This window comes from Parasteatoda tepidariorum, chromosome 5 (genome assembly GCF_043381705.1).
Source record: "Parasteatoda tepidariorum isolate YZ-2023 chromosome 5, CAS_Ptep_4.0, whole genome shotgun sequence".
In the NCBI taxonomy this organism is placed as follows: domain Eukaryota; kingdom Metazoa; phylum Arthropoda; class Arachnida; order Araneae; family Theridiidae; genus Parasteatoda; species Parasteatoda tepidariorum.
In genome coordinates, this window is record NC_092208.1 from 5,261,357 (window position 1) to 5,273,031 (window position 11,675).

General features: G+C 30.0%; 1 protein-coding gene across 6 annotated transcripts in view; it reads right to left on the minus strand.

Annotated features, from left to right (window-relative positions):
• The window catches only part of LOC107444406 (conserved oligomeric Golgi complex subunit 1), a 53,205-nt gene that overhangs the window by 41,340 nt on the left and 190 nt on the right, over positions 1 to 11,675 (minus strand). For 3 of the 6 annotated variants that reach the window (XM_071180942.1, XM_071180941.1, XM_071180944.1), the window contains exons 2-7: positions 7,647 to 7,737; positions 6,365 to 6,409; positions 6,225 to 6,291; positions 4,325 to 4,428; positions 743 to 812; positions 501 to 668 (exon numbers count right to left, since the gene is read on the minus strand). In XM_071180942.1, the coding sequence (XP_071037043.1) occupies positions 501 to 668; positions 743 to 812; positions 4,325 to 4,428; positions 6,225 to 6,291; positions 6,365 to 6,409; positions 7,647 to 7,729 (537 nt within the window). In that variant the 5' untranslated portion in view covers positions 7,730 to 7,737. The other 3 variants (XM_043048829.2, XM_071180943.1, XM_071180945.1) reach the window with 3 other exon arrangements.

Sequence of the window (11,675 nt, forward strand, 5' to 3'; positions counted from 1 at the left end):
ATGTTTTATATTATATATATAGGAAGGAGAGGAGAACCCCTTTTCCAATTTTGAGACACTTCCGTGGTCACCGATAGTATTAGTCCGTTCATCGCATTCTTTCTTCTTTAAACATTCAAGTGTGCAAGAATAATCTAGGTGAGCTGCTTTTAAGGGTTAAAAACCAATAGACACTAATCAAACAATTTTAGAAGCAAAAACGAAATTGCATTGCAACATCAGCATCGCTCCGTTTTATATAGTGTTTCCATTCCTTTTTGATGAAATATATTTGTAAAATAGTGCCCTCTATGAGCAATAAGTCATGATAATAAATATTGGTTCATCTTAAAGGAATTGAAATATGTAAGTCCGAAAATATAAAATAAATTTACTTCACTTTTGATAATTTATTCATTTCAGTAATGCAATCAAAATCGTTTAGTATTAACCAAAATTTGTATTGATAAAATAGCAGAAGACTTTTTTTATGATTTATTACTGAAATAAGTAAAAATTACCTGCAGTAAAACAGTTCTGAACTGAGCTATGGAAGACCATTGCCTGTTGATGAGAGGAAACTGAGAACAGTAATCTGGACTGAGAATAAGAAGAGAATGAATGTGCCTCGCCAGCAAATACAGGCACACTGAATCAATGAAATTTTTGCTTTCAATGGAATTCCAAATCTAACAAAAGAGAAAAGAATTTTTACATCATAATAACAACACTTAAGCTAAAACGATTAAAAAATTATAAATACTTTTGTTGGTGAATCCATTAGTATTTTGATTTGTGATGCAAGTGTATAAAGAAATTCTTTGCTTTTCTTTCTAGAATAAAAAGAAAATTTTATTTGCTTTTTAGAGGGGAGTAAAAACAAAGCTAAGTTTTAAAAAGGAAGATTCTAGGTAATACGGTAGAGTCCCAATTATCTGAGTTTGCGATTTAACTGAATATTTTTATGACTGAATATTATTATTTAACTGAATTTTTTGCTCTAGTTTATTTTTAAAACTACCCCCCCCCCTCACCCAAAAAAAATAATTCTGAATTTTATCTTCTAAATACCCAGGAAAACAAGCTGCTGGATTTTGAGATTATCGATTAGATTGTTAATATCGTCAATAATGAAAATGAATCTAGCAAAGATGACGAAGACAGTGACGATGAAAATCAACATATTAAAATCACTCATACAGATGGACTAACTCAGTTATTGGAATTTATAGTCAAGTGGAATTAGACAAGAGTATCGAGCAAGTACAGCTGTTATCTAAGTAAGAAAAACCTTGGAATGCTCAAATATAAGATTCCATCGCTTTTCTGGAATCTTATTAACTTTTTTTTTCTTTTAAACTCTTGGAATATTCCATCTTGGCCAAAAATTTCTGATGGGTTGCTTTTTCTACAGATTGTTTTTGTTTCCTTCTTCATATTAACCTCATGTTCTACGCTCAAGTTTTGTCAAACTCTCTCCAAGAATAAAATTAAAATGACAAAAATACATAAAGCAAAGAAAAATTTCTCTGATCTAATGCCATATCTGCCAATGTTGGAGAAATAAAATAACGGAGATTTTACTAGCACCATTTTTCAGGCTACGAGTTAAATTTTGATAAATTTGTTACAGGTCAAAATAAGGGTTAATAATTACGACATTATAATAATGAAGGGTTAATAATAATGAATTCTTAAAACAAGTTCGTTATAAATCATAATTATGCAAGCCAAAAAGAGAAATTAAAAATTGAAAATAATAAGCACTTATATTTAGCAAAGCAAAAAATATGTATATAAATCTTAATCTAAAGAAGATTTTTTTAACCATTATTTATAATTACTTAAACTATAAATGATCAACACATTGCAGTACTGGCAATAGCACCATCTGTTGAGGAATAATAGGAAGTATTCTTAGTATCAGCGGATATTTTATTGGCAAATTTTTTTTAAAGAAAACTTCTTCAACAAATACCGAGAAATTTGAGAATATAAAGGTAAACAGGAGATAGTCGAAAAATAGATAGTCGTCTTCGTTATAAAAACAGAAGAGTAGGCAGGTATGTAACGCAGTGATTAAATATTCTGACTTAACAAAAACATTATTTTATTTAACTTGGAACTAATTTGCAAAAACATATTCATTTTCTAATGCAAGTTTAATAACATTGGAGGAAAAAAACATTCTGTTACATAAGATTTTTTAACAGATCTTAAAATACCTGATTTCAAATCTGCAATATGTTCCTCGCTCAAAGCTACACTTTTTATTTTTGTAAATGACATTTTTTGTCAAAGAGTACAAGTTTAAAAATGACAAACTAGGGGACAAACAATGAGAGCACATCATCGTCCGAATTAAAATTGCAAATAATCTATGCCCAGAAATATCCTCATTTGTTGGGGGAGTTTTACTATTATGAACGTTTTTTTTTTTTTTTTGGTGCTTCTGAAGAGGTCAAAATAGGGAAGCACCCCTAGCTGCGTATGACGACATTTCAGGGCACGGGTTATTATGCAATCCTGATGATGTGCCCAAAACTTCCCCAGAAATTTGTCACAACATTTACGCAAACCCAGTATATATAAAGTTTTAAAATTCGTACATTTTGAAAAAAAAAATACAGACTAAAAACGTCATTTAAAAAAACTTTTTTTTAGCTCTAGGAACAAAACTCATTTCAGATTTTAAATCTCTACACTCCAATTATTTTATTTTATAACCGCCATTGAACAGCTGACTCAATTTTGGGTTAACGACTACTAATGCTCCACTCCGTAGACTTGTGATTTTGAAGCCAATCCAGAAGACAAGGGAACTCCTGGATCAAGTATTGGGATAAATTTGTCTTTGTGGAGGATTTTTTGATGGAACTAACTTGCATTTGCGTCACATGGAAAGGAAAACCTCCCACGGTTAGCCTGATAGCAAGGGGACTCTAATCCATGATTCATCAACCCCTGAGGATATTTCTCTGTCTGCACTGCGGTCCGTGCAAGCCGGAAGCAGAATTCGCTTCAACCAGCCATCGCTGGGATTCGAACCCCGTTCACCTCAATTGAAGGCAAATACTCTATCCCCTGAGCTACTACCGCTCCGCAACCCAAGTAGGAAACATCAAATATTTGCATATATGCAAAATAAATAAATAAATAAATAAATAAAAAAAAAATTTCCCAGTGCAATTAATTAACAATGCAGAGATTTTACTTTTGTTAAAAAAATTAGTTTATTTCACTTTTTTAGGAATAAATTTTGCATTTTGGAAACAAATTTTTTGTTTCAAGAGTAGTTTTGAATGCAGCTGAGCATGCTTTAGGTGCACTTCAGATAAAACAAAACAAGTTATAATTGCATTTGATTAAAAGACTTCATTAACTTAAAAAAAATATGAAAAATTAAATAAAAAGTTGACAATGTTAATATGTGCCCATTCTCAAGACTTCCCAGTTGTGAAAGAGAAAAACCAAAAGTGATTTGAAACATATAAGTTGCCAACAAAAACAGAAAAATAAAGATGAAAAAACAAACTATTGAGACCAGATATAGACAAAATACATGACCAGTGCATCAAGATGAGTGACAATAACTTGGGCAGTGCTGAAATTCAATTTGTCAATTTTCGCTCAAAATTCCATTTATAAGTTGCAATTGATGATTTGTTGTGTTCTTGATATCTATCGTGTTCCAAATTTTATAGATAGTTTGGTTCGTCCAAAGTAGAAAAGGATGCACTGGCAAGGTATAGGATCTTTAAGAGACTTAAATTTAATTTTGTTACAATGGAAACACGATATGCTATTAATAATTTAGTAGGAAAGGGAATAAAGTAAAGCAACAAGTTCACTGTAAGGATTAGAAGTCAACTGAGTTTAGCATAGAAGGGTTTCCTGCTATTATTTATTTAATTAGTTATAAATGTATTTTCTAAGATTTGTGAAACAAAACACATTGAGTAATAACAAATTTTGTTACCTGTACTTTTTGTTCAGTTTAGTTGTAGAAATAATTTCCATAATATGTTAATATAGATTAAACTTGAATTATTTACATGAGGCACTATTTTAGGATTCAAAAACCAACTGAAACAACAAAAAAAAATCCCTGGTTGATATTAGAACTTAATCCAGCAGAAAAAATTAAACTTTAAACCAGTTAACAGAATCATAAAAATATTTCTGTCTGGTATTTGCTCGCTAAAAGCGAGCTATACTCCGATGAACTCAACATTGTACCAACCAAATATTTTAAATTTCTTTAATGAATCTGGGATCTCATTAAACAAGGACTCATTATTATAAGCAAATTCGAATGTATTAAATTATAGTTTAGCATTGTTACCTTTCAAAAACTTTGTCTTGGATACCAAAGAGGATACCATTTTGGAGACTGCTGTTCTGCAGTTGTGTGCATCGATTTTCAATTGATTTAACATTTGTTGTGACCTGAAAAACAGAACCATTATTTCAGATTATATAACATCATTACATATTTAAAAATATTCTATTCAAATATCTCCTATGATTGGGAAAGATTCCAGTTTTTACCATTAGAAAAAATTTATGAAGAAATTTGAACTGCGAATTTTCATAACAAAAACATTTTTTAAAATATAAAATTTTTTGACATTCCAACAAATCTTTTTTTACATATATAACCCATTTATGCCTAGTTCATTGTTCCAAAAAAATATAAAATAAATAAATAAATTGTAACAAAAGTGTTAGGACTTACTTTACATGAACAAAATAGTTCTGATTACCATAATGTAATAAATATTCATATTTGAATCTTAACTTTAAGAAAAATTTGGCAAATACAAATGCAAACAGATTTTATAAAATTTAAAATAAGCCAGAAACCTAGGAGAATGGAAAAGTAGGCTATATGCACCAAACAGTATGATGTAAATAAGTAAGAGCCTAAGATGTAAATAAGTATTAAAACTCAATAAAGAATTTTTAAAATCATCAATTCTAAAATGGTTATCGAGCCATGATAGCTCAAGGAATAGACCGTTCACCTTCTAATGAGGTGAACCTGTTCGAATCCCAGTGATGACTGCATCCAGCGTGCATCGACCACAGTGCTGATGTAAAATATCCTTGATGGTATACTGATCACGGGTTAGAGCCCTCTTACCATCAGTCTGACCGTCAAAGGTTCTCATGGTCCTCCTCTCCATGTAACGCAAATGTAGGTTAGTTCCATCAAAAAGTCCTCCACGAAGGCAAAATTTCTCCCAATACTTGATTCAGGAGTTCCCTTGTCTTCTGGATAGGGTACAAAATTACAAGGCTACAGAGTTGAAAAATTATTAGTCGTAAATAAAAAAAATTGGGTCGGCAGTTCAAAGACGGATCTCCAGACTCCCACAAAATACTACCCAAGGAATTGGAAATATCACATTTCTTAAAAGAGTTATAATTATTATACAGGCAGAATTTGAATTTTATTGTTACTTTTTCCATAAAATGTGGTTGCATAAAAATATTGAGATTAGCAGTTTTAAAGCTTTGATTTACGAAAAATCAATTTTTTTAATTTTAATTTTTCCATGCATTCAATGAAAATGTTTCATTTTTATTATTTTTAATTTAATTCTTCTTATGAATTTAGAATGACTTTGAATTCTTTACTTTACTTTCATCATTACTTTTCCTGAAAATGCAAGATGTGCTGTGTAAAAATGAAAATGACAGTTTCAAAATTTATTTTACAAATTAAGATGAATTTTTTTTTTTTTTTTATTTAAATTTTTCGTAATTTTCACTTATTTATTTTTATCAAAATTTTTATTTAGATGTTGCATTTTTAGGACATTTTCACTATTTTTTCACATTGACTTTTTCAAAAATATGATAAAATAGAAAAATGAGTTTTCAACTCCTAAGTTTTGCTTTAGAAATTAAAAACAATTTTTTTTTTTTTAAGAAATTCAGTTTGAATTAATTAAATATCAAGAATTTAGGTGAACTACAACATCAATAAACTGAGCTCTGTTTTTTGAAAACACACAAATTGACATGCATTTTGAAGATTTCAGAAAATTTAGGGCCCATATTAAGTATTTGCCACCTTGCCAAGTGCGATAAAATCGTAAATTCAGTGAAACAAATTGCATTTTTATTTTGTTAAAAATTTGCTTTTTGACGAACCTGAATTTGGATGTCAATTTATACACCAAATAGACACATTGAAGTAAAAAATTGTACACCAGAAAATATGGTTTCATACTTACATTTTCAGCTATCAGTTTCATTTCTGTTATAGTGTCAGCTGCTTCCATCAAATCTCTATAGCGCTCTCTGAAAATAACAAAGATTGTAAACACATATACAAAAGAATAAATCAATAAGAAAAATTCAAATGTTTTCTCACCCAACCATTTGGCGAAGTTCCTCTTTTTTTCTCTCAATATCATTTCTAAGAAAATATAACAGATACATCTTAGATACACAAATTCAAAAAAGGCCACATCAGTTTACCAAAAAAATTAATAATAAGAATAAAATAACTCACTCAAAAAAAAAAAAAGTTGAAAAAAATATATTTATATGTATTTTATACACAATATATTTATAAATAAATGTATTTTTATACACAATTCTTTTGTGATTCTTAACTGTTAGTGTTCCTATCAATTGCATAAGAAAAAAAAAATTAAACCTCCCCTGCTTGGATGTCAGATTTAAGGGGATATAATTATCGACCATGTCAACCTTCATCTATCAAGAGGTACCTCAAGATAAAATCAAGTTAACATGTCTTATATACTAGTGAATAGGTATTTAATATTTATAGTGGTAGTTACGCCATATTACTCACCTTGAAGAATTTTATGTGTGATAGAATTCGATGAACAAATACCACTAGTTGATTTATGCTGTTATTTATATTCATTTCAGGGTTTAGGTTCCCTGGTCCTCAACTGGTTTTGGACCAGGGAACCTCAACCCTGAAATGTCCTAAACTGGTTTTGGACAGGACAGGTGGGTTTTATTCCCTTAACCTGTCCTAAACTTGATTTAGATTAATAGATTAGGTTGTTGTTATAAATAATATCGTATGAAAAATATCGGATTAAAAACTATGGAAAAATCAAAATCTATAACTGCCAAAAATTTGATAAAATAATTGCTTTAAAAATTAAAAACTCAAACACACCATTCGAATTTAACATATTGTTTGAAATATATCGGGATATTCAAAACCCATGTGAAAATCAATAACTGCCAAAAATACAATTGAAACATTACATCGATTTCTGATGCTATCAGGGTAAATTAAGCGTGTCAAAAAAAGATTATCTAAATGCGTGATAGATGAGAAGTAATTAATTTTATTACTTTTCAAAAGAAAAATTGTTATGCAAGAACACTGTATCATTCTGCGACAATGTCACCGTGATTCTGCCACGGGGAACAAAACCAAAACTAAAGGATGCAATTAACATAATTAAATATTCAGAGAATTTAGATAAAATAGTGAAACAACTCTTATTTATTTTCAACATAGTGTTTCCTACATAGCAAGTTCTAAGCAAATATTAAATTTTTTTTTTAAATTTGAAAATTAAAATATATTTCAAAATTTTCATTAAAACTCACGGTACAAATAAACTAAAATTGAATCAATTTATTCAAATATTAAACAGACAAACCTTAATTTTTTTTCTATCTCTTGTATTTCTTTCACTGTATGGTTTTCAAACAAGCCATCTGTACCTACGCTTGTCATTTTCATTTTACAATCTGGAAAATAAAAAAATTATCAGAAATAAAAAATTAAGAACATTAAATATAGAAGGCTGTCTATATAAAATATCCAGCGTGTAACTACCACTACAATTGTTAAACATCAATGCTAACGACTCCATCTTGGGGTACATCTCGATTGATGAAGGTTGAGATTTTATTTTTATTTCATAACTGTTGTTGAACAGCCAATCCAATTTTTGGGTGTACAACAACTAATGTTCAACTCCGTAGCCTTGTCATTTTGAACCCAATCCAGAAGACAAGGGAACTCCTGAATTGAGAGAAATTTGCTTTCATGGAGGATCTTTTGATGGAACTAACCCACATTTGCGTTACATTAAGAGGAAGACCACGAGAACCTCCCACGGTTAGCCTGACATCAAAAGGACTCTAACCCATGATCCGTCTACCACTGAGGATATTTTCACGTCAGCAAGGTGGATGCTGAATTCGTATCGACCAACCGTTGCTGGGATTCGGACCCGGTTCATCTTATTGGAATGTGAACGCTCTATTCCCCGAACCATCGCTGCTCTGAAGGTTGACATAGTAGATTTCTACATTCCCCACAATAACTGAGCAGTGGAAGACACCAGGATATTTTAAAAAAAAAAATATACAAATTTGTAGCAAAAGTTGTTCGAAAAATTATCAGAGCATGGTGTGAGTCGTGAGCGATAAAATAAAAACCCAAATGTGTGAGTTAAAATTTTCCTATGTGTAATATGTTTAAAATATTGGATCAATTTTATTCCAAATTCATAAAAAAAGGACAAATTTGCTGCATTGATTAATTCTTTTGCTATAATTTTTAACACTGAATTTTTGACAAAATATTTACTCATAGTCATATGTTATTTAAATGTAAAATATGGTGTCCTTAAAAAAAGATGAAAGAACATGGTTTCTAAAGTGAGCTATCTTTTAAACTTTCACGATTTTTAAATACAATTACATTTTTTTATATATTGTCCATTTGAATCTCAAGCTGAAGCTAGTCAGTATCAATTATCATTTTTTATTCTCAAATGAGAATAGAAATATCATGAGCATTTCTTTACCTCTTATGCATGAGAGAGGCATCTTTTGAATGTAATTATGCAGAAAAGAAAAATCTTTCTAAAATTTTTAGAGAAAAGAAAACCCAAGTTTTTGTGTTACATCCCAAAGGAAAACTCTTTCTGCAAAATGAGAAACATTCTGCAACAATGTCGCTGTGATTCTACAATGGGAATCAAAAATATGAATTAGAAATACATGTTTAAGTAAGCCCTGTAGCAGAATCGGGGCAACACAGTGACATTGTCATAGAATGCTGCAGAGTTCTTGCAAAAAGATTAATTCTTTGAAAAATAGTTCTTTTTGCTACTCTGCAGAATTTTCAAATTTTTTTTCCTTCCGAATTATATTCAAAAGATGAATTTGGAAGTCCATTGGAGAGGAAAGAAATGCTTGGATTTTTCTATTTTTATTAAAAAAAAAAAAAAAATTGATAATGACTGACTTTATCTAGAATTTTAACTGGATAATAATAAAAAAAATTAGAAATTACGAAAGTTTAAAAGACAACTCGCTCTAGGAAATATGTTCTTTTCACTTTTTTAATATCTATTTTACATTAGATATTTTACATTAAAATATTTTACATTTTAATAAAATTTGACTGTGAATGGGATTTTGTTTCAAAATTGAGATTTATAGCAAAAAAATGTCACACTTTTTTTAAATTTGGTTAAAATAAAATCTACCCAAATTTGTAATGAACATTTTAATTTGTAATGAAAATTTAAAATCAATTGTAGATGAACATTTTAAATCAAACATTTCACTTCATCGATCACAACTCGAGCTGATTCCATTGTAAATTGATGTAGTGTTATAATTTTCTTTCGTTTTGGCAATATTTCTTGGATTTTTTTTTTCTAATACCGATTTCTACCTATTACTATTAATAACAGAATGTCTCCTGAAATAAAAACCCAACTCTAAATGGTAAATAGGGCTGAGAAAATTTATTAATTCTAGGTTTCTTTCAAGAAAAACCAAGTTTTTAATTTACAAAACTCTTGTCAGGCTGGTCTTGACACATGCTTCTGAAGCTTGGACAATGAAACTGAAGGAAAATTGCATTGCAATATTTAGATAAAGATTTTTGATGAGTATACTCAAATGCGTAAATGAAAACAATAATTGGAGAAGGAGATTTAACTTTGAACTGTACAAGATTTAAAAACAACCTGAAATTATTAAATACATAAAAATAAATTGGATGGCCCACATAATTCGAATGAGTGATGACAATATAATATAAAAGATATTGCTTTTTAGACCCACTGGAACAAGAAAGCATGGAGTGGACTGATTCGGTGGAGTCTGATTTTTATGCAATTAATAAAAAGAATTGGATATTAAAAGTAAATTGGAAGTCATTATGGAGAAATCTTCAGAGGAAGGCATTGGCCCACATTAGGTAAACTATGATGATAATTTTGACAATCTAGTAATTATCGAATGCAGTATCATGTAAAACAATTTGATGTTTAATAATTGACAATAAAAAAATAATGGGTTTGCACTTGATGAATTGAAAATGGAGTTAAATATATAAGGGGCCAACTGCATTCAATAGCTTTGCTTAAATCCGGCCCTGTCTAATTCGGTAGCTGGGCAGACTTTAGGGTATAACAGTTAACAAGGACCAATACCATATATCCTTGGTCCCATCGCGGGCTGATCAAAGTAGTTACCCACCCGCACACTAAAAGCAGTCAAGGAGAGATTTCCATCAACTTCCGGACAGCAGTCCGCAAGAAACTTAAAAAAAAAAAAAGACATCACTGAAAGAGATCAACTCGAAAGGTAAAACTTGCAGACCTCCAGCCAAACATCTACATGTTATTTTTTATTTTTTTTAAAAAAAAGAGAGATGCAAATTTAAAATCTATTTGGCCCTTTGGCGACTGTAATTGGCGTGACAGATCACGATAAGGAAATATCCCCACAGTCAGTGATGCTTGACTTCGGTGATCTACTTGGAATCCTGTATTAACAATCAATCTACTGTATGTGTCAATGAAATTAAAGAAGGCCACATTTTATAATTCTTTTATACAACATTAGTAATTTTCATCATAACAACTATTTAAGTCACAGACGAGCAGTTGCATTTTTTAAAAATTATATAAGAGTAAACATTTGTGAGTCCAACATTTTACTTTTATTAAAAACAGAATGGAAAAATTTCTGTACCTTGATTTGCCAAGCCAACTATACCAAATTTATTTTGAATAAGAAAATTTAAAAAAAAAAATTTACAGGTTTGCCTGGAGGTAAGAGAAAGAATCTGAAAACCTTTAAAGTTGGTTGGTTTCCATGATGTTTTTTTAATCTGGTGGGTTGATGCCTAGAAGTTGCCAGGACATGGCGATCTGCCACAGAACACTATACAAAAATCTCCGTTTCTAGTTTCCGAAAGAGGTTTCAACTCTTCTTTTTCTCACTCACCGAAAGAGGTTTCAACTCTTCTTTTAAACTACTTCAGAAAATGTGATAGATGGAGGATGGCGTCAAAATTTTAATTATGAACCCCACAGAAAATTCTAATATTTATGCACATTCTTTTGCAATTTTTCATTCTTAAAGTAAAAGTTTATTTAAATGAAAACTCCTCGTATTTCGGTGATTTGTATAATCTTACAAAAGATAACATGGAAAATAACATTATTAGTATATTATTAATATTATTAGTATATTCTAATAATAAGTAATCGAGATAGAAATAATAGGAAAGATTTTGTAAAACTCCAAGGAAAGAGTGTTTAATCAAAACTGCTCGCTTTTTTACGCTCTAACTTTAAGAAAATCAACACATAAAATTATAGTAAAGTAAAGCGCTGGTAAAGTTTTGTGGAAAATATAGGAGTTAGACAAAT